The sequence below is a fragment of the Sitophilus oryzae genome, unplaced genomic scaffold (assembly GCF_002938485.1).
Source record: "Sitophilus oryzae breed Bouriz unplaced genomic scaffold, Soryzae_2.0 scaffold_1745_pilon_pilon, whole genome shotgun sequence".
In the NCBI taxonomy this organism is placed as follows: Eukaryota; Metazoa; Arthropoda; class Insecta; order Coleoptera; family Curculionidae; genus Sitophilus; species Sitophilus oryzae.
The window spans coordinates 251,806-277,026 of NW_022146441.1; the positions used below are offsets into that span (position 1 = coordinate 251,806).

The following is a 25,221-nucleotide window of genomic DNA, read 5'->3' on the forward strand; positions in this document are numbered from 1 at the left end:
ACGGCAATAACTTCTTTAATTTAAATGGAATGCCCTGTATATTTTAGGAAAATCAGATGCACAATTAAATTGTCTATCAAATTGTATTATACCATTTTTTACCTATCCCTTCAAGTTTTCGTAGAAAATTCATTTTCTTTTAATTTGGACCTCATTTATCAATATATCTATGGAATATTGACATTTTAGATTGTTTTTAAAGCAACAAATGTACAAAATGTACAGACTAGTAATATTATCGTTTTTAGCAAAACGATAATATTACTAGCCCATTTGTATGCAAAAAGAAAACTATTTAAATCTTTATAAAAGAGTATACCATTAATTAAATATAACACCATTATTTCCGCCCATATACTAATTAATTACATACCTAATTGTGTTCGTTAATAAATTATTATAAATAAATGTGGATTTGAGTCAGAAATCAATATAATAATAAGTTATCAAATTAAAGTCTCTGTTGTTATAAATAAGCATTTATTAAAAAATGAAATATCATTTTTAAGGTGTTACTTTTTATCACAATGTCTAATGCCCATACAAAATTCAGTTTTTTAGTATTTGGAGCAATTATTATTAATCAACGCAAACAGTCAGTTAATGTAGTTTGAATACTGGAATCATATTAATTGATCCTCTTTAACAAATATTTAAACAGTTTTTTATTTTTTAATGAAATAAACGAATTATATCGACAATATTAGTATCTGTACTCTTTAAAAATTTGGTACATCTTTAAAAATAATCTAAAATGTCAATAGTCCATGGGTATATTGATAAATAAGTTCTAAATTACAAGAAAATGCATTTTCTACGGAAACTTAAAGAGATAGGTAAAAAATGGTATAATATAATTTGATAGACAATTAAATTGTGCATCTGATTCTCGTAAAATATAGAGGGTGTTCCATTTAAATTAAACAAGTTATTGCCGTTTGAAGCTAATAATTATTTAAAATAAATTTTAGACACTCTGTATAAGGTAGTATTATTTTTATTATTGCAACACAATAACTGATCAGTAAATAAACTTCAGTAAATATTTAGTATTAAAAACTTTGATACCCTTGCAAAAATGAAGCCTTAAAATTTTTACTGCAATTTCACAAAATTGAAAATATTTCAAAAACGGTAAGGTTTAAGTATAATAAATCTTAATCAAATTTACCTTTATTTTAATCGTAGAAACTAAAAAATGTAATAATATACAGGGTGTTCCATTTAAAAAAATACAACTTTGATATTTTTTACTTATTTGGGACACTCTGTATCTTGTAAAATTATTTTTAAATTGTACCTCCGATAGTCCTTCATCGAACCCAAAACTTACAATTTGTAAAAATCTCATCGTTTAGCTACAATACTCCGTGTCGTATGTGGTGAACAACCCTGTATAGAGTGATAAATCAAATTACATCTATGAAAAACAGTTTAAAAATATTCCCTAAGAATTACTAAAATTATAATTAATCTAAGAAAACCTTTTATTTTAATTATCTGAAACATCCTGTATAACGCTTGATTTTTTTGTACAGGGTGGCCCATCGAAAACGTTCCGCAAGGCATAACGGCCAGGGCAATTTTTTTTTTCAGAAAATTCAAAAACACGTCAATTTTGTCTGTGAGGGGATTGAAAATATGAAGGATTGAATGTATGAATTTTAATCCTTCAGATTTTCTCAATGACTCGACCGATTTTCAAAAACGAAGCGGGAAAGTATACAGGGTGAGTTTCCTACGATGTTCTCTATGGGCAACTCGGAAACTACTGGAGATAGAGAGTCGGTTAAATGGGGAAAGAATTGCAGTTTTGTGGGGTCATAAATATGCGCCTTTCAGATTTTTTGAAAAAGTTCATGGCTTACTAGATATTTCGAAAAAAACAAATTTCGGCTATTTTAAAAATTGTCCCTAATTCCATTATAATCTATTTTAGATAAAAAGTGTTCAGATAAAAGTTGTAGATAATCACATATAAACACATATGACACAAACATATGTTTTTTTTAAATGGAAACCATAGTTGGCCATGACTTCATAAAAAGCGCCATTTTTTAAGCTTTTCAGCGATATAAGCTATAATATGTTTCTTTCACAAAATTACTGAGTTATAGCCAATTCTTATCTTTCTTGACTAATTTCACTTAGTTAGCCATGGAAACAAGTTCAATCGTCGTTGCTCTCAGAAATATGAAATTGTCACATATATTTTTGAATTAAAATAAACAAAAATTGTAAATAAGAGTTTTTCAAATGAAGAAAAGCGTGTAGGATTATTGGTGCAACTTTTTTTGGCCATACTGTCTCGAGGATACGTTCGTTGACCAGTGAAAGTTATTTACGTTTTTTTAGAGAACGGTTTTCAATGGTGTTCTAATTTTGTTATAATTTATTACTTATAAAAAGACAAAATATATTATTAATCTATATTATAAAGTTATTTTAGAAAATTTTCAAAAAATTCGCAATTGTTTTGGGTACATAAATGCACCTTTTTAAAACTGAATTTCTAGCTATTCTCACAGAACGACCGGTCGACTTAATTAAACTTCTCCCGTTCCGCCTCTTCGAGTGCCTCTCTTAATTCATAAGTTCTTCTGTAAACCTTGTTGTTAACCATACCGCATAAAAAAATCTAAAATGGATAGGTCAAGTGACCGAGGAGACCCATGCAATTTGGTCCACCTCTTTCTATCCCCGAGTCTAGATAATTATGATATAAATAATTTTTAACATTTCTTTCATTGTGTGTTTGTGGGGGGATTGGGGTTGGTGTGTCATAATAAAAGTCATGTTGGAACCACTCTACTAATGGGCGAGTATTAATAAATTTAACTTTTCTAACATGTCTTGAAAATAGGGTTCCCAACTTGAGCATCGGCGATTCCGGGACAATTATCTTTAAGCTTTTAAATAATTGAAACAAAACATTAAATATTAGAGAAAAAAAATATTATGTGTGTAGTACACACTTTTTTAGTTACCAGGTCCCGGCCAAGACAAAACTTTCGCCGGGACAAACTTTCTGATTCCTGGTTAATCCCGGCTAAACCGGGACGGTTGGAAACCCTACTTGAAAACCTTTCTCTACAAAACGTAAGTAACGTTCACCGGTCAACGTATCCTCGAAACTGTATGGCCAAGAAAAGTTGAACCAATAATCCTACACGCTTTTCTTCATTTGAAAAACTCTTATTTACAATTTTTGTTTATTTTAATTCACACAGATTGAATATGACAATTTCATATTTCTGAGAGCAACGACGATTGAACTTGTTTCCATGGCTAACTAAGTGAAATTAGTCAAGAAAGATAAGAATTGGCTATAACTCAGTAATTTTGTGAAAGAAACATATTATAGCTTATATCGCTGAAAAGCTTAAAAAATGACGCTGTTTATGAAGTCATGGCCAACTATGGTTTCCATTTAAAAAAACATATGTTTGTGTCATATGTCAAAAATGACAGGCTTTAGAAATAATCGGAGAACACAATCTCATTAGGGATGTGAATATTTACAACTTTTATCTGAAAACTTTTTCTCTAAAATAGATTATAATGGAATTAGGGACAATTTTTAAAATAGCCAAAATTTGTTTTTTTCGAAATATCTAGTAAGCCATGAACTTTTTCAAAAATCTGAAAGGCGCATATTTATGACCCCATAAAACTGCAATTCTTTCCCTATTTAACTGACTCTCTATCTCCAGTAGTTTCCGAGATACCCATAGAGAACATCGTAAGAAACTCACCCTGTAGATAATAGAAAGCCCTTTTCATTGCGATACCTCTTGACCCCCTTCCCATTTGAAAAAAATGGGGGGATGACACTCCCGCTCAGAGGGTTGAAGATTTTGCAATCATTTTTGGGGCAAAACAAAATTGACGTGTTTATGGATTTTTTGGAAAAAAAAATACTCTGGCGGCCGTTATGCCTTACGGAACGTTTTCGATGGGCCACCCCATGCTGCTCTTTATTATTAAAAAAATACCATGACATAACTATGACATTGTCGTGGATGATGTAGTTTTTAAGACTCCTTGTACCTATATAACTAAAAAGTCTTATGATCAAATTGGCTCTGGATGATGACAGAACTGTCACAGATTTAATATTGAAAACTTCTTTTTTGTTTTTTTCTATTACTAAATTTATTTTTTTAAATCTTCTCACTGTATTATTTGATCAGCCCTGGTATTAATAAAAACGCTTAAAAAAAGAGGGCTACCAATATGCAGTCTATTTTATAACTGTGTATAATAATAGCTTGGCAGCCAGTGCTGGCTTTTGTTTACTTATTTTACCATCTTTTATTATTATTCTTGGCTTTTGGCTGAGAGAGCTATTTTCAAGCCCCATATGCAAAAAAACGTTTTGCCTTGCCTATTTTTAGGTTAATTACATTCAGCTGAAATTCTCTAGTCTCTAGAACGTTTATTTTCTATTAGATCTTTAGAATATTTTTCTCTACTAAAATTGTCTTTTATACAGGGTAGGTTTTAAATAAGTGCAAGATACAAGAAATACATTTTTTTCCCAAAAAAATGTTAAACGTTTTATATTTTAGAGTCATATTGACACTGAAACCAATTTTTTTATGTATAAAAACTTCTAGACACCAATTTTCATCCAAATATCAACGTTTGATCAGAAATTATTTGTGAAAAAACGAAATAAAAATGAAATTTCTACACCCTGTACCTCCGAAACGAAGCAATTTAGAACATAAATTTATACTTTTTTACCTATTTTTATCTGCAGAATGTGCTGCCGAAGTTTCACGAATACAATTCGGACCACCCTGTATATTGTCAATGTGGCAACATTGGTCTTCGAATAAACTGAAAGCCGGTGGTTCTCAAAATTTATTCATTCGCTTTTTTTTCAAATGTCACAAAAATATTAATATAAAAAAGTCATTTTAACGCCTAGGCAAAAGTACGAAAATATATTATTAAACTGACATAAGGTGCCAAATTCAACGAGCGTAACCATAGTTTCTCGATATAATTACATACAAGGTATTACTTTTAAATCTTTTTATATTATTTGGAACGTTTGAAATCGTTTAAAAAATTATTTGTGGCGTTTGAAAAAAAAATAGCATGTTCTATTGGAGTAAAAATGATTTTTTGTGCCTCAGCTGTATGTCAAAAGTACAGCCTCGTCATTTTCGGTCCTAAAAGAACAATATACTATTTTTTGGACAGATTTACCACCTTCTAAAATATCTGCACTTATTTAAGACACACCCTTTATAGTTTACAGTTTTTCTATAGGTTTATATTTACAGCGTGGCTAAGAAAATTGAGCATATAATATAAAAACTAACAAATTTCAATTTACAAGTCATATTTTGTTCAAAAACAACTAATTTGCTCAAACATGAATCTAATTTTCAAAAATTCTGTCTTTTATTTTGAGTATGGAATCACAAAGAATGCTGAATAATGTAAAATACGTTTTTATTTTTGGTATAGGGTCAATTTTCTTCGAGAATGCTGTATATTTTCTTTGAAAATGTTTATTGTTTTATATATATTTTTGTTCTTTGTGTAGGGAAACTTCCGGCGATCCAGAATTCATCAAGAAAACTGACCAGAAAAGATCCGACTTAGATGAACAGCTCCGTGAATACATCACCGAATGGCGCAAACAGCGTGCCAAGGAAGAAGATGAATTGAAAAGGTGAGAATGGTATCACAAAACTGTGAATCGTGAACCATCACAGTCACAAAACACAATAAATACGATGATTGTCTTGTACCCGCGACTTCGTTCGCGTCGAATTAATCGTTTGTAATGGTGATGATAAAGCAAACCAAGAATTGCCATTAACATACAAACTGGATAAAATTTTCTCACATTTATGTCAGCATAAGAAAAAAAAATATGGCGATATTATTATATAAGTTGGTAATATTTGAGGGCTAGTTTCATCTCGTTGGAATTTGACTTTCGAAAAATCCGTTTGCCAAAAATGAGCTTTTTACGTCAAGCAGTTTAAGCAGAATCGTGGTTAATCAATTACCCAACTTTTTGGAACACCCTGTATGATTTTTTAAAAAATTTCAAAATATGTAAAAAAAACAAATAAATTATGCTTGTCCGAGCGTTTTCCCGAGAGACTAACGGTTTTTTAAATAACAAATATTGTAATATTTGAGGGGCGTTTTCACCCTCTTGGAATTTTAGATTCGAGAAACCCCTCCTTATCGAACCTCTACACCCCACAGTCAATCCGTTTGCCAAAAATCAACTTTAAACGTCAAGCAGTTTAAGCAGAATCGTGATTACGCAATGGTCATATTTTATGAAACACCCTGTATAAATTTTTAAAAAATCTTAAAATATGTAAAACAACAAAATAAAATATACGTGTTTAAGAGTTTTTCCGAAAAACTCACCGGTTTTTAAATAAAAAATATTTTAATATTTGAGGGATAGTTTCACCCCCTTAGAATTCGAGTTTCGAAAAATCCCTTTCTTATCGAACCTCTACACCCTAAAGTCAATCGGTTTTCCAAAAATCAGCTTTTTACGTCAAGCGCTTTAAGCAGGATCATGATTTTAATCAATGACCAGATTTTTCAAAACACCCTCTATACATTTTTAAAAAATCTTAAAATATGTAAAAAAAAACAAAATAAAATATCCGTGTTTAAGCGTTTTTTTCGGAAACTTGACCGTTTTTTAAATAAAAAATATTGTAATATATGAGGGGTGGTTTCACCCTCTTGGAACTGGAATTTCGAAAAATCCCTTCTTATCGAACCTCTACACCCTAGAATCAACCTGTATGCCAAAATTGAGCTTCTTACGTTGAGTGGTTTGAGCAGGATCGTGATTAATCAGTATGTCAGTCACTTAAGTGATTTTATTAGGTGCTTCAATAAATGCGAAACTGGGTGATTCTTGTTCAAATAGCAGGCAGTTTCATAAACGCTGTCAAAGTCATTAGGGAGATATTGCGGTAAAATGATGAAAAGTCGTTTTTGTTTTTATCTTGAAAACGAAAAGAGATAGATTCAATGTTTTATGGAAGACACAGGAAACACACTTCTGGCAATTTTTCACTTTTTGTAAATGAGGAAGGGGCTGAAATAAACTACCTCTTCCCTTATTGTTAACGAAATTTAAAGAAAATCTATCAAACACATGCAAAACTTTCTGCTTGTTTTAGAAACTTTTTATCTCTTCTGTATTTTGATAAACTCACCGATTTGAAATTAAAAAATAAAATGTAAAGCATTACATGTCAGGACAAAAAACATTTTCTGATAAAGAATCTAGTGGGCTGCTGTATTTTTTTAGGATAAAATCTAGTGGGCCGCTGTTACTTTTTAGAATGTTCATAATATTATTTTATTTGACATTACTCTACTGCAATACGTTATTATCTAGATGATTATTATTATCGTTATTATCACTAGATTCTTAATCTAAAAATGTTTTTTGTCCTGACATGTAATGCTTTACATTTTATTTTTTAATTTCCAATCGGTGAGTTTTATCAAAAAAACACAAGAGGTAAAAAAGTTTCTAAACAAACTAAACTATCCAAATTAAAGCATTTGCATGTGTTTGATAAGATTTTTCTTTAAATTTCGTTAACAAGAATGATAGGGGTAGTTTATTTCAACCCCTTCCACTCATTTTAAAAAAATTACCTGAAAGTGTGTTTTCATAACAGTAATGCTTCCATAAAATTTTATTAGTCTATCCTTTCGTTTTCAAGATAAAAAATAAAAACATTATTTTTCCGCCATCTTTGTACCGCTATATCTCCCTAATGGTTGACTTTTGACCCAACGTTTATAAAGCAAACTACCCTTTATTTTGAACAAGGAATCACCCCCTAAAGTTTTTCGCATTTGTTTTGAAACACCCTGTATATTAGTATAGATTAGTCTGTGATATTAGTATAGATATAAAAGACGACCCTAGTAAAACACGAATTCGCTTCAAAATTAATTTCTGATCGTAGGCTAAAGGAAAAACAGGCTAAACGCAAGGTAACTCGTGCCGAGGAAGAGAAGAAACTCGCCGAACGCAAGAGGCAGGAAGAGGAACGTCGCCAACGCGAAATTGAAGAGAAGAAACAGAAGGAGATCGAAGAGAAGAGGTTGCGTTTGGAAGAAGCGGAGAAGAAGCGTCAAGCGTTGCAAGCCTTGAACGCTGCCTCCAGGAAAGGACCCAACTACACCGTATCCAAGAAGGAAGTAGCCGTAAGTCTTAATCGAGGGCACGATTTTTAAATTCATTGTTGCCAACTATTTGCAATCATTTTTGGGACAAAAGTTGTCCCCCTCACAAACAAAATTGACGTGTTTTTGAATTTTCTGAAAAAAAGATTGCCCTGGCCGTTATGCCTTGCGGAACGTTTTCGATGGGCCACCCTGTATTAGTACAGATCATAGACTTAAAATAAAATATAGACTGAGCATCTCATTCATAAATAGCTGGAACATGCGGTCAGACACTGTCTTGTTATTGTTGTGTTATTGTTTTAGGTTATAACGAGTGCGACACGAGCGATAGATAGGTTGTCTCTGTCGTAACGGTCGTTCCCTGACGACTCTGCCGAGAAACACAACACTGTCTTTCGTTTCTCAAGTACACCTGAACTCTCCGTATCATAGCCGGGTAATTTTTTATTTTAATGAAGCTATAATTAAATTAAAAATATATCGTATTTAAACTTTTTTTATATTTTATTATGATTTAGACAGGTTTTTTAAATAAAAGTTTAGAAAACAATTTAGAGTACAAAAAGGATAAAATAGTAAAATACACGTTATAGAAGAAATTTTATAATCGAAATTAGGTAATTTTGAAATTAATAATAAATTATTAATTTTAGTCAAACATTTACAACCCCTAATATTAATCAAAACAGGATCTATTCCACAGATATAATAGAATCGGCGACAGGGAGAGAAAAAAAATATGATTGTTGTAATTTTTTCTGGTTAAGTGGATGTCTTATTATGTAAATTAGAGAAAACATAAATCTGTTCCATTAAAGCAAGGAAGGTGATAGGAAGTGGATAAAATAAAACTACATTTATTTAACTCGGTACTGTCTTTATTATACCGGGTGCGTCTCAAAAGTGGCTCATCCCCCATAATTTTTTATATTTTCAAATAAAAACAAGATTTAGTATGTTAGTATATGAAATAAATTAGATTGATTGACGCATTCAATTGTTTTTGGTCACTTCCTTGTTTCACCGGAAATGACTATAACTTTTAATTTTTAAACGGCACCCTCGGTATATTTCTACTTTTATTCGATAGAAAATGACACTCTGAATAGAATGACATATCATATGTCAACTTTTGACATTTTCGCATATGGTTTAATTGTAATTGTAACACGCGGTTCATAACGACAATTTGACTCGAAATACCAAGTGTGTGGTATCAATATATTCATAAAAAAATGCTTTTTCCAAATATGCTAATGAGAAAATTGACATATGTATGATTAAAAATACGATTTGTACATCTTTAACCGGCCTAGACAAGACACGAAACCTATTAGACGATCGAAACTATTTTTCCAAGGCTCCTTTGATTAAAAACTTAATGGATTGAAAAAACTGGATTGAAATTTAAAATAGGATATGTTTTAAGCGACAATGTAAAAGTTGACATATGATATGTCATTCTATTCAGAGTGTCATTTTTATCGAATAAAGTAGCAATATACCGAGGGTGTCTTTAAAAATAAAAAAGATGTAATCATTTCGGTAAAAACAGGAAGAGACCAAAACAATTGAATACGTCAATAAATCCTAATTTATGTCATATACCTACTAACATACAAATCTGTTTTTTTTTATCTGAAAAATAAAAAAGTTATAGGATTGAGCCACTTTTGAGACGACCCGGTATATTAAAAAATATTGTTTCATAATGTAATATCATTTTAAAATTCTTGTATGTTATTTTAGATTCTGAAGATAATTTTAGAATAAACCGGAATATATTTTTAATAAAAACATTATTAATTATTAACGGGGTTATAATTATGATTTTGTTACAATGTAAGTAAGTAAATAATGTAATGTAAAAGAAAAAATTCAGATTTTACATTTTACTAAAATATTATCTAAATAAGCGCCTTTCTACAACAACGCCACTGACTGCCAATGGGTAAATTGAGAGTTGCCTACCGGTCAAAGTCGTTTCAAGACTTAAATGGATTATTTAAGTCAAATTTCTTGCAAATTTGGCACTGGCGAACCATATTTTATAGTTTTTGAACAAAAAAAGTCAATAAAATAAACACTTAAGGACTACAAGCTAAGAAAATGCGTTAATTACAGCCGGGGAGATAGCGGCAACAAAGCTTACCGCACACGTGCGACACGTACCAAGGTAATAAATGAATGAATAGGCCTCTGCCTCTAATCGGTGTTGTCATATTGTACAGAACTTATCCTTATTAAACAGTATCCGACTTATAATTTAGTAGTATAAGGACTATTTAATACATCTATGGAATATTAAAACCTACTTTATTAAACTGTAGTATTAATATCTCAATATATGTGTATAACAAGAAAAAAAAAATATTGATAATATTAAAGACGTGACAACATAGGCTGGATGAGGAAGGCTCGGTCGACTGTACCCAGAAGTAAACATGTGTACAAAAAAGGTTGTTTGTCCGCGTTGAGATGTAAATAGTGTAGTCTATATTTTATTTTAAGTCTATGGTACAGATTTTCTTCCTGTGGCAAAAAAAAGATTTTTTGGAGAAATGAAACGATAGACATTATTCATCTAGGTCTCATTATTTCTCTGAGACAGAGCTAGCTAAACTCGAAATTCTCGCTCTCTATAAATCATTTTCCAGTTGGTAAATAATAACTAATCGATTTCCCCTACTTTCGTAGGTTAATTAATTTTAAACTCGCCAACTTTTAATGAGACCCTTCTCCTTCAGGACCCTTCCCAAGCCCTTATAATCAGTACAGGGAAATTACTGGAACGCGCTTAAACGCATCTGTATTAACTGGAAAGTTTGTGCGCCGGGAAAGCGTCTGATAATTCAGGGAAATCTGTTGAAAATTAACTGGTTTTCTTATTGATGTTGTGGTAATTACTTCTTATTAATCTGATTATACAGGGTGGCGCACCTCATTCTCCTCGGTTGATTATACGAAAACTGAAAGATGTAGAAACAAATTATTTTATGGGTATATGTAGAAGGGCAATGTGCATAATTAAAAATTATTTTGAAATGTACTGGGTGTGGCAGAAATAAGATCCATACCAAAGTTATATTTTTTCTTATGGAACGCCCGATATTTTATTTCATTTCTGGATTCTTGGGCATAAAATAACGCATTTATTATAAGGGCTTAATATGTTTAAATGCGTTTGTTTTTGAGATATTTAAAGGTATTTAAATATACTTAGATACACACACCGGAAAAGTCTAGGGATATTACAATTTTATCCAGCCATCGTCAGTAATTTTATTATTTGCATTTCTGATATAATAAAATTAAAACAAACAAATAGTTTACAGGACGTATTGAAAATAAAAATGCAAAATTTACCTTGATTTTTATTGAACTCAAAAAAATACACACGTTTTTTTTATTCTAAACTGTGAATTAAAAAAAGAAAAGATAAACCCATTTTTACTTAATAAAGGGTATGGCCTCCTCTACTATTCATTACAGCCCTACATCGTCTCTCCATGCTCCTGATCAGGTTGTCGATCACTTCGGTACAGCTCTGCCACGCTGCATTCACGGCCCGAACCAGATCCCTACGAGTTTCACGAGGCATACCCATTCTCAAAATTCTTCTTTGGACCGAGTCCCATCCGTGCTCGATGGGGTTGAGGTCAGGAGACTGTGCCGGCCAGGGTAAGATGTTTAATTGATGAGCAATGATAAACCGGCCGTGCATTGTCATGCATGAGAATGAAGTTTCTCCCAAAATCATTGGCATATGGTAACACGACAGGCTCAAGAATTAAATCACGATATGTGATTCCTGTTAGAAACCTTTTAAGAAAAACGAGATCGGTTTTTCTGCCTAACTGGACTCCTCCCCAGACCATAACTGTTCCACCTTGATAAGGGTGCACTTCCTGAACATGATCTAACCGAATAAGATTTCCCGGTTCTCTCCATACCCTAAACCTTCTCGAATCCGGATGAATTCCAAAGCGTGACTCATCCGTGAAGAGAACATTGGCCCATTGTTCATTCGACCACCGAACATGATCTTGAGCCCATTGTAAATATCGTACCTCTCTCGATTTCCTCTCGTTAAGGGTTGGAGCTTCCAGGGCGTCTGCTTAAGTTGACCTCTCTAATCTATTGCGAACAGTGTCAGGACTCAACGGTTACATTATGTGTTTCCTGGAGAATTAAACTAAGCTCTGGTGCTGTAAAAGTCGGTCGGCGTCGAGCATTTAATTGTAAAAAATGATCTTGCTGAGGGGTAGTAATGCGATGTCGCCCTGTGTGCCTTTCAGCAACATCACCACTTTCACGGTAGCGTGCACTTAATCGCGATATTACACTTTACGTTGTATTTAATGCTATAGCTACGTCGATTTGGCGCATTCCAGCTTCGAGCATACCTATGGCCCTTAGCATTTCGTCTCTGTTAAGATGTCTACGCTCCATAATGTCGTTTAATACTAAACAGAGTTATTTGAATAAATTCTGGCCAGTTATCATAAAAACATAGCCACTACATGTTAAATTCGAACAATTGATGCTAGGTGCTTTTTATACATTTGACAAAAAATGCACAAACACTTCTGCAAATGTCGTTTCAATCGAAGTAGAAAGAATCGGCCTACAAATATGTGGTTGTTTATTCAAAACATTTATTTTTAACTTTAATAAAATGATATCCCTAGATTTTTCCGGTGTGTGTAGTATGCATATTTAAATATCTTTTAATATCTCAAAAACCTAAGCTTTTAAACATATTAAATCCTAATAATAAATGCCTTATTTTATGTCCAAGAATCCAAAAATGAAATAAAATACCGGGTGTTCTATAAGAAAAAATATAACTTTGGTATGGATCTTAGTACTGACACACCCTGTACATTTTAAAATAATTTTAAATTATGCACATTGCCTTCCCACATATACCTGAATCCCCAGCGCGAAATTTGAATTCCAGTTAGTCAGCCTGGCGCCGAATATGTCCATGGTTGGCAATAACGTATTTAAAAATCGCACCACTCACTGTTCGGTTTTTATATGATTCAAAATAAAAAATATATAAATTGTAAAATTAGTAATTTTTTAATGGCCATAATGCGTTCCTTCAAAATCATTGACCAACTAAATAATTTCCATAGATCCAGTGACGTACCGTGACTTTGAATTTTGAGACCAAAAACTGAAACAATTTGTCAAAAAAATCATATTACAGCTATATGTTTTATTTTGCATAAAAATGTTAACTAATAAGTTAGAATAATTATAATTCTTCCCTAACTAAGTGGTTTTATCGCTAAATTTAACTAAAGCTAAGTACAACACAAATCTTAAATACGTGGACTATTATAACAACAAATACATCGTAAAAGACTATTTTGATAGCATTCTGAACGAGAAATCAAGTTAAACTTTTTAGAAAATAATTTAAAGGAAAAATGTTCAGTTAATATTAATTTTTGTATACTGCTCAGATTTATCTGGTCTTCTATCATATATTTTGGAAATTAGAGAATTATCTGAAGATTTTCATGTCAAAATTGGCATTGATAGTGGTGGTGGATCACTGAAAGTTTGTCTGAATGTGCTCCCTGAAAACGATCCCGAATATTTCAAGACATAAAATTGCTGGAATTAATAAACTATTCATAATTGGCTTAGGACCAAAGTTGTCTGAATCTTATGCTAACATTAAAAGCCTCTTTGAGACGTTAGATCTGCAGTCCATATGTGGAATTTGTTCCTATACTTTTGCCGCTGACTTTAAGCTTATTATGATTCTCCTTGGTCTTCAGTCAAATTCATCCACTCACACTTGCCCATGGATGATGTAAATGTAAAGGAAATGGAAATTAAAGGATCATTCAGAACTATAAAAAGTATTACAGAAAATACAAATTTATGGCAACAATCTGAGGAAATATAACAAAATCCAAAGATTTTAGTAAGCTGCTTTTTGTTTGAAATATTTTTTTTTTGTATTTTTCAAACTGTTATTCAATGAACCATATAAAAAGGGCAATTATTTTTTAGAAAACTGTATAAACATACTTTAATCATTGGCGACGAAGAAACACCTGTCTTAAAGTATATTCCCCTCCTGAGCTTCACCTTTGTTAGGTGTGGTTCAAAAACTATTTGATTGTCTTGAATTGGAGAATACCAATGTTGCAACAGAATGGATAAAAAAGCGGGATTGAAACTAGATCATTATGGAAAATGTAACGGAAATAACGCCAGACAACTTTTAAAGAAAGTGGATATTTTGAAGACGATATCGCCCGGTAAAGAATCCTATTCAAAGTTTTGACAAGCAAAAATCTAAACATCTTTTTTTAGGAAATAAATATATTGCAGTGTTTTCTGCATTCAATCAAGTACTTTCGAGTTGTTTTGGTCAAACACTAAACAAACATTTTGAACATGACATCGAACAATTTAGATTGGAAATACTCAACTTAGGTATTAATATAACTCCAAAGATTCATGCAATTCTGCATCATGTGCCAGAGTTTATAAAAGTAAATCATAGAGCTCTAGGATTTTACTCGGAACAAGCATCTGCGAGCAGGTTCATTTTTCCTTTAAATTATTCTCTAAAAAGTTTAACTTGAATCCTCGTTCAGAATGAAAATAGTCTTTTACGATGCATTTGTTGTTAAAATAGTCCACGTATTTAAGATTTGTGTTGTACTTAGCTTTAGTTAAATTTAGCGATAAAACCACTTAGTTGGAAAGAAATATAATTATTCTAACTTATTAGTTAACATTTTTATGCAAAATTAAACATATAGCTGTAATATGATTTTTTTGACGAATTATTTATCAGTTTTTGGTCTTAAAATTCAAAGTCACGGTACGTCACTGGATCTATGGAAATGATTTAGTTGTTCGATGATTTTGAAAGAACGCATTATGGCCATTAAAAAATTACTAATTTTACAATTTATATATTTTTTATTTTGAATCATATAAAAACCGAACAGTGCCACTAAAAGTTTAATTTGATTTGAAATATATATTATTTTCCTTAAAGATATTTACTCCGTTATTTCAATTGTATTTTTTGTTGTTGTAGGGATCTAACCTTAGCCCCGCTCAAGTAGAAAGGAACAAGACCAAGGAACAGCTGGAAGAAGAAAAGAAAATCTCCCTCTCCATTCGTATCAAACCTTTGAACATCGACGGTTTGAGCGTGGATAAACTCAGAGAAAGAGCCACCGAACTGTGGGACCTCATCGTCAAGCTGGAAACTGAAAAGTACGACTTGGAAGAAAGGCAAAAACGCCAGGACTACGATGTAAGTTCCTAGGAATCCTAAGAATAGTTTTTTTTTTGGGTTCCAAACCTTAAAAGGAAAAAACGGGACCTTTGTAGGCTTGGTGTATTCTCCGCCGGTGCTGCCACCATCGGAGAATGTCGTAAACAACTAGTATAGTACAAATACACGGGTTTAAACAGCGAGTATACCAAAAATTTATTATACAGGGTTGTTCACCACATAGGACACGGAGTATTGTAGCTAAACGATGAGATTTTTACAAATTGTAAGTTTGGGGTTCGTTGAAGGACTATTAGAGCTACAATTTAAAAATATTTTTACAAGATACAGAGTGTCCCAAATAAATAAAAAATATCAAAGTTGTATTTTTTTAAATGGAACACCCCTGTATATTATTACATTTTAGTTTCTACGATTAAAATAAAGGTAAAATTTGATTAAGGTTTATTATACTGTTTTTTGAAATATTTTCAATTTTGTGAAATTGCAGTAAAATTTTTAAAGCTTCATTTCTCCAAGGGTATCAATGTTTTTAATACTAAATATTTAATGAAGTTTATTTATTGATCAGTTATTGTGTTGCAATAATAAAAATAATACTACCTTATACAGAGTGTCTAAAATTTATTTTAAATAATTATTAGCTTCAAAACGGCAATAACTTCTTTTAATTTAAATGGAATGTCCTGTATATTTTAGGAGAATCAGATGCACAATTAAATTGTCTATCAAATTGTATTATACCATTTTTTACCTATCCCTTCAAGTTTTCGTAGAAAATGCATTTTCTTATAATTTAGACCTAATTTATCCATATATCTATGGAATATTGACATTTTAGATTGTTTTTAAAGCAACAAATGTACAAAATGTACAGACTAGTAATATTATCGTTTTTAGCAAGACGATAATATTACTAGCCCATTTGTATGCAAAAAGAAAACTATTTAAATCTTTATAAAAGAGTATACCATTAATTAAATATAACACCATTATTTCCGCCCATATACTAATTAATTACATACTTAATTGTGTTCGTTAATAAATTATTATAAATAAATGTGGATTTGAGTCAGAAATCATTATAATAATAAGTTATCAAATTAGTATCTGTTGTTATAAATAAGCATTTATTAAAAAATGAAATATCATTTTTAAGGTGTTACTTTTTATCACACTGTCTAATGCCCATACAAAATTCAGTTTTTTAATATTTGGAGCAATTATTATTAATCAACGCAAACAGTCAGTTAATGTAGTTTGAATACTGGAATCATATTAATTGATCCTCTTTAACAAATATTTAAACAGTTTTTTTTTTATTTTTTAATGAAATAAACGAATTATATCGACAATATTAGTATCTGTACTCTTTAAAAATTTGGTACATCTTTAAAAATAATCTAAAATGTCAATAGTCCATGGGTATATTAGAGATAGGCAAAAAATGGTATAATATAATTTGATAGACAATTAAATTGTGCATCTGATTCTCGTAAAATATACAGGGCGTTCCATTTAAATTAAACAAGTTATTGCCGTTTGAAGCTAATAATTATTTAAAATAAATTTTTAGACACTCTGTATAAGGTAGTATTATTTTTATTATTGCAACACAATAACTGATTAATAAATAAACTTCAGTAAATATTTAGTATTAAAAACTTTGATAATTCTTGGAGAAATGAAGCCTTAAAATTTTTACTGCAATTTCACAAATTTGAAAATATTTCAAAAACGGTAAGGTTTAAGTATAAAAACCTTAATCAAATTTACCTTTATTTTAATCGTAGAAACTAAAAATGTAATAATATACAGGGTGTTCCATTTAAAAAATACAACTTTGATATTTTTTACTTATTTGGGACACTCTGTATCTTGTAAAATTATTTTTAAATTGTATCTCTAATAGTCCTTCAACGAACCCAAAACTTACAATTTGTAAAAATCTAATCGTTTAGCTACAATACTCCGTGTCGTATGTGGTGAATAAGCCTGTATAATGATTCTAAAAGTGTCGTCTATTTCGGCTATAACGAAATTTTTCAAAAGGACATAATTATAATTTTAGAAGATGTTCATAAAACATTTAATCACTAGTTGATTAAAAAAAGTATACCATTAATATAGCACAAATTATATTTCATCCTCTCATAGTATATGTCTATTTATTTTTTTGGATATGCAACGAGCACTTTGTTTACTCACTTGTTTCGTCGAACTGCTTGAATCCGTTTTTGATTTTGATCAAATCGGTGTGAGAAACTATGAAGCTATAAAATGTTGTTTCGGGAGAGTTGAATATCCGGGAAAGTTGTGTTATTGAATGTTATTGCACCCAACAACGCCCTAATTACGCTTCCATTAGGCGTTAACATTTTTGGGCAATTTTATTAACGTTTGCAATTGTTACAACACGACGCCTAGTTCGAATTCTTTTCATTTATTTTTTACTACCCGAAACAGCGTTACATCACACAAACCTCGTACCTGAGTGTTTTATAGTTTCAATAACTGCACTAGCAAAAAACTAAAATACTTAAATATTATGACAAAGCCAATGATTTCAATATTATTTTAATGCGATCAACATGAAGTGTTGAATGGCTGCGCTCGGAATTTTTTTAAATCAACTGAAATGCACCGTAATTATAGTTTTGAAAAATAAAGTTACTAAGTACATCAAAAATTAACAACGCTGTTTCCTAAGGTATATAATTCAATTTTAATCTTATTATTTATTTCAGCTTAAAGAACTGAAAGAAAGACAGAAACAGCAACTGAGGCACAAGGCCCTTAAAAGCGGTCTAGACCCTGAAGCCCACAGGCAAATACCCAGTAAGTTACACTTTATTTTCTATATTTTGCGTTACATAAAATTTACATAAATTCTGATTTTTTTTGTTTTTCAGCCTAAAATCCAAGTAGCCTCCAAATACGAAAGGCGTGTGGACACTAGGTCGTACACTGACAAGAAGCATCTATTTGAAGGTGTAAGTATTTTCATATACAAAAGTATTTTAAAATATGGTACCTAGCAAGGATATTATAGAGATAAGGATAGTTCGATTACTATCTTCCTGCACTGTCAGTTTTTTTTACGTCATCTGGTGACCAAGTTGAAGTTGGCGCTAAAGATTTTAGACAGTGACAGTTATTTTTGCATTTGACGGACGAGCGCACAGTGCGTTGGAAGATAAATTTAGCGGGACAAAAGCGTTTGGTTAGAAATAAGCCAAAAAATGTGTACTGATAAGAATAAATAGTAGACATTCCAATTGCATGAATATTCTTTGTATTCGATACATTTTTATCAACCAAATTTGGTCGTTTTCTGCTCAGCAAGGCAGAGATCATACGAAAACAAAATATTTACAAGTGCTTATACATTTTATTAGAAAGCCAAATTTTGTTGAAGATTGCCAAAGGTATGTACTTTTCTTCTGTACGTATATATTTGTTAAAATCCTTCGTGCCTTTGTTCTGCAGATATCAAACTCCTCACTTTTTTTTTCAAATATCGATATATTGAATGATGTAGATCTTTTGAGTTACCAATAGTTACCAACACAGGTAGTCACAGTCACAGGGAGTTCAAGCTTAACAGGTGAATGCCCAAAAAGATTCATTTCAATCGGATAGTATAAAAACAAAACAACTCCATCAAAAGGCACTGAGTTTAAAAAATTTTCTTAGATACTTACTATATATGAATTTACAATTACCGAGTGTTAAAATTAAAATATCTATCTTATTTATTATTTTCAAAATAAAATATATTTTTTTAAATAAATTATAGAGGGTGTCACAAGATTACAATTAATTAAAAAACTGCTAAAGAGTTTTTTGATATCATAATTTTATGTATTTGGCAATAGTTTACAATACGGTTTTGTGTGTCATGTACGAATAATATCATAGTTTTATTATCTTGTATTTATTTATTAATAAATTAAGTTGTTAATAAATAAATAAATTTAACCATATAGTTGCTATATATTAGACCATTTGCTACGTTCTTAGATTTTAAGTCCCAAACATTGCTCTTGAGATTTTGTCCCGCTAGAATAACCATCCGCCGCACTGTGGAGCGCTGGTCAGCGCGTGACGTAGCATTCCACGGCGACTACGACAGCGGCGATTTGACGCGATCGAACGGTCCTTTAGAATATACAGGTTGTTAACTCGACAGTTACTTATAGGGGAACAGAATGGCAACACTGCCTATTGAGAACGCATGCATTATTGATTTTTTCTGCCGATTCGTCCTGTCGCGTCGTCATCGACGAGCGGGGCCGAGAAGGCCATATTTCAAACCATAAAGCTCTTGCCGCGAGTAATAAACAAATTAACAACCTGTATACAGTCCTTGGGTACCTAGTACCTAGTTATACTTTGACGTTAAATCTTCTTTTTAAAACATTTTTAAAAAGTTCTACTACCAAAAAGTGGACCTCCCTATACAATAGCTTCATTTTTTTCCCATAGCAACTGTTAAAATTGCCTTATATCTATCAAAAATAGTAGATAAAATAGTACTTTAAGCGCCAGGGTAGATTAAATGATACTTTAACAGCGAGGATAGGTTAAAAACTTTATTTCTTATCGCGCGTTTTTTAATTGCTTTCATTTTTGAAAATTTTTGTATTCCTTTTCATAAGTTATTCGGGATTTAAATCCTCAGCCTGAATATCTGTTATTAATTTACTTATTTCGTTTTGAGCCATTTCTGCCTCCAATTCAGTCAGCAATCGACACGAAAGAGAATTAAAAAATATTGACTCAAAACTGACAATTAACGAGACAGCTTTATTTATTTATCAAATTACATAGAAACCAACGCCAACCCAGCACAATATTTTTTCTACTCGCAATAAATTCCTTGAAATAATAATTTCTGAATATTTTTTAAAACCTAACTCGCTGTGGGAAAAAATATTGTTTTATACACGACGATAAAAGTTCTACTCAAGAAATTTTTTATTTAAGGGAACAGTTTTTAAATATCTCGAAGGACTAAATAATCTTTGGTTAAAAAGAGAAGAAATATTTTGTACCCAACGTGAGTTTCAAAAAAAAATTTTTTTTTTTATTTTTATACCCCTTTTGTTAAATTAATTTTAGTTGATTACCTTTAGTTGATGTTTTCATTTTCTTTTATCAACAGGGATATGAAAACATTGTTAAAGACCTGAACGAAAAGACCTGGAAAGAAAAATTGGGACAATTCGATTCCAGACAGAAGGGTAAGATTTTTTTTTTCGTTATACTAAAGATCTTATTAAGCTCTAAAAATATTTTGACAATTTTTTCATATTTTTTATCTTATTCTTTAATTCCTGCCTAACTACCTTAACCTGAAACTAGTTTATAGAATTCCCGCCTTAACTAATTAGGCATTACTTATGCTATGAGAGGCCCGAGAAAACCACTAAACTGACGTCACGAAAGTGGACCAACTTAACTAATATACAGGGTCCGGCAAAAGTGTGTCGGGCATCTGTAGCTCCTAGAATAAAAAAACTTGAGAATTTTGTTTAAGTGAACATACACCTAAAATACGTACTAGGATGTATTTAAGGAAAATATTTTAAATTCTACAGAGTGGCTCAAAAAGTGTGGTGGAACCGGATAATTTTTTTGTAAACGGAACACCACATATTATTGCTTTTTTGGCTTCCTTTCTGACCACTTTACATAATCCTAAGATATGAGTAAATATATTTTAATAGTTTCAGAAATCAGCTTTAAACCATTATGGTGAATATGTCGACACTTTTTAAAGCTAAAAAAGTGTCGACATATTCACCAGAATCCCTGGAATATTTTTCTAAAGAAAGCATGTACGCCACTGACTTTTTTGTGCGCGTCCAGCCCTACTTTCGTGACGTCACCGGATCTTTCTAGCGTTTTGGCCTCTGTATTCTGTCGTTTCCTTCTAGTTTTTCGATTACGTGTTCTTAATTACGCACTGTGTTGTACGTCCACAGCACGCCTGCCCAAATGGTTCGGCGAGCGCCCGGGCAAGAAAGCCGGCGAACCCGAGACTCCAGAAGGCGAGGAAGAAAAACAGGTGGTAGACGATGAAGACCTGAAAGAACCAGTCTTCGAACCCGAACCAGAAGAAGAGGAAGAAGAGGAGGAGGTTGAAGAAGAAGAGGAGGAAGAGGATGAGGAAGAGGAGGAGGAAGAAGAAGAATAAGCTTTCCTCTAAACGTCAGGTGAATATATTTTGTTATACAGAAGATTTTTGAGCGTGCCTTAGAGATCTAGATTGGAGATTTTTTGCACATCCTTGTTTCAAAACGAGATCTATCGATTAATAGTATTTTCAATATGGCGGCACTTCCGGTAATACCGGAAGTTGGCAAGCTAAATAAAATCAAGAAAAAAATACGCTTTAAAACTAAATCACTAACTTTGACGTTTAGGCTATAAAAAATTTTTTGACAGGCACTTTTTTTTTCCTTCAAAAATGTTTAATATTTTTTTTTCTCAAAAACAGTTAATGTTAGATATAGAGTGTTTAGTGATACCAAAATTCATAAAATTTTAGACTGAATTTAAATATGTAATAAAAAATGGGGCACCCGTTTAAAATAAGAAACTTACTGTCAACTTCCGGTATTTCCGGAAGTGCCGCCATATTGAAAATATTTTTAATCGATAGATCTCGTTGTGAAACAAAATGCACGCTCAGCCTGGGATACCCTGTATATCTATTATTTTAATTAGATTTTATTTTCTTTGCCTAATTTGTTCAGCTTCTAAGTATAGTCTATAAAATGAATAACTTTGAATTTTGACCGTTATTTTTTACCAACATGGCAAATATAAAATCCCTCTGTCAAAAAAGTTACTGATATTCTTTAAATTGAGTGCCTGAACGAATCAGATAGGTAACTCTTTTTACTTTCGTGAAATAGAAAAGGAAAATAATAAAACAAGTGACAGTTCTTCCATCTTCTTAATAAAATTACATCGAAATGTCATAATGTCAAAAGTAAAATGTCATCAGCTTTTGACATTTCTAAATATATAGACTAATGCCGTCTCTAATAAAAACAGCCACAGAGCGAGATTTATGACGTCACGCTAGTTAGATACTACGGATTAATAAATATGTTGTAGAATACATGAAAAAAATAATTATTCCTCGTATTTTTGGTTTGTATTTTAAAATGATATAATTTATATGAAATATACATAATATACAGTTAATAAATACAATATATATATATACTATTTATGGTAATAAATACTTTGGCAAATAAACTATGAACCATACAAATGCAGGAAATGTTTTACAATATACAAATAATGAATCGATTCATAAGATAATGGGTAAAAAAATATATTTTAAATTTTGGGGTTTGAAAATCGATCTAATTTAACAAAAACATTCAATATCTACTAATAGTGATGTATTATTATTTGCATTCACAAAATTTATATGTATATTTTGCAAGTAACAATGTTCGAAAATTATATTTGCAAATAATAAATATCATAGAAAAAGGCGTCAGTGGTAGCTATGAAATAAACATCGCTGTCATTTTATATATTGGCTGTTCTATTAGAGACGGCATTGCGTCAACATGACCGCAAGTTGCTAACCTAATAAAATTAACACTAGAAAAGCCCGCGATAACTGTCAAATTCAAAGTTATTCGCTTCACAGACTATAGTAGGCATTCTTTTTTTTTTTTTAATTTAGTTTTAATTTTTTTCAGGATTTTTTCAATATATATGTCCACCCAAGACCCGGAGCAATGTGGACCTCCAATAAACTTATTTTTATTATTTTTAAGTTTAAACTTACATTATTTTATTCTGTTAATCATTAAAATCTGTTGATAAATAAAGATATATTCCTACATGTAACCGTCTTGTCTGTGAGTTTTATTTTAAACATTACTTACTATTGTTTATTTATATGTTAATTATTAACTGTTTTAAAATAAGATCAATAAATTATTTGAAGAAAGCAAATTTTGTATAATTATATGTAGCGTATGATCAAAAAACGGCGTCAGCGAAGGCTTTTGAAATGAAGATCGCTGTCATTTTATATGTAAATTTATGGGGAAATGTCATTGATCGAAATGGCTGAAGCCGTTTTTATTCGATCATACGGTATCTATTAACATAGAATTTTTTTTGACTGCCTTTGGACAAAGATCGATATGGGAGTAGGATGCACTAAATTTTCTTTCTCTAAGAGAAAATTAATTTTGATAGTATTGAGCACTGGGCAGTAAAACTTCCTTAATAAATAGCAGGATAGACTACAGATACGCACTTAATAGCCAACATATATAGCGAAGCAACAACAACAATTAAAATCCACGAAGGAACAAAGCCAATTCGCATAGGAAGAGGTGTCAGACAGGGTGACACAATATCCCCTAAACTCTTTAATCAGGCATTAGAAGACGTTTTCAAAAATTTAGACTGGGAAGAAAAAGGTATCAAAATATGTGGACAATACTTGAATCACCTAAGATATGCGGATGATATCGCCTTAATAACAGAAAAGAAAGAGGAACTGGTAGAAATGCTGGAAGAACTGGATACAGCAGCTACAAGAATAGGCCTCAATATGAACTACACTAAAACTAAAATCATAACAAACACAGATGAAAACATAACAACCAGAATAAACCAAGAAAAAATAGAACAAGTTGAAGAGTATATATATCTGGAACAAATGATTAAACTGAAAAAAGAAAACCAAACAGCTGAAATAAAGAGACGAGTAAGACTGGCCTGTGGCTAATTCATCCATTTTCTCCCTCCAATTTTTCTCCATTTGCTCCAGAGCGACCATGTCGAATCCCTAATATACAGGGTGTATACAAAAGTACCAAAAAAAAGGTTTTCAATAAAATTCTCTACTTACTCCTTGAAATAACTTTTGTTTGTCATCGAACGATCTTATATCGACTCTCCGCTCATATTTTGAGGCTAGTTGAATTTTAGGCTTAAACAAAGTATCAGTTAGAGCAACGTTTTTTATATTTTTGATAAAAGTTTTGACTACGCTTATAGTGTATGCGGTGATATCATACTAATTAATTACGAAAAAAAACGTTTTAAAATGTTAATAAAAGGTACAAAACTAGTATCGACGTATTAGCACATATCAAATACATATATTATCAAAAAAATAATTACCAAATTCAATAAGAAAACTAAGAAAAAGCTAAAAAGATGGAGTGGACTGTTTATTTACCTATGAAACGTAACTCCCGGCTCTTTCCTATCGCTGCGGCTTTTACATTTGAAAGTTGAACAACTAATCACCATTGTAATAAAGTTTATACAAAGTTCACTACACACAAACTATTAAAAATCGCTAAAATTGTCGCTGATGAGTGATGACTCATTTGTTACAACCAAAAAAATGGCGTCTAACATCACAAATTTTCAAAAATGGAAGCAATTAAAAAACGTTCGAGAAGAAATAAAGTTTTTAATCTATCCTGGCTGTTAAAGTATCATTTAATCTACTCTTGCGGTTAAAGTACTATTTTATCTACTATTTTTGATAGATACAAGGCAATTTTAACAGTTACTATGGAAAAAAAAAGAAAAACAATATTTTTTTTTGGTTTCAGTCTTCAAATTTCTAAACCTTAAGTTTTTGCAAAGAATAGTAGTACAAAATGTAGTACTACTAAAATTCTAAATAATATTAAAACGATTGTGTTACAACTATA

General features: G+C 31.3%; 1 protein-coding gene across 1 annotated transcript in view; it reads left to right on the forward strand.

The window, feature by feature from the left end:
* The window catches only part of LOC115881969 (troponin T, skeletal muscle-like), a 36,035-nt gene extending 12,652 nt beyond the window's left edge, over window positions 1-23,383 (forward strand). The window contains 9 exon segments of the mRNA XM_030899728.1: window positions 5,564-5,692; window positions 7,992-8,232; window positions 15,296-15,517; window positions 18,247-18,320; window positions 18,322-18,337; window positions 18,412-18,492; window positions 20,667-20,745; window positions 21,490-21,720; window positions 23,233-23,383. Of these exon segments, the coding sequence (XP_030755588.1) occupies window positions 5,564-5,692; window positions 7,992-8,232; window positions 15,296-15,517; window positions 18,247-18,320; window positions 18,322-18,337; window positions 18,412-18,492; window positions 20,667-20,745; window positions 21,490-21,701 (1,054 nt within the window). The 3' untranslated portion in view covers window positions 21,702-21,720; window positions 23,233-23,383.
* Window positions 23,384-25,221: the final 1,838 nt, after the last annotated feature.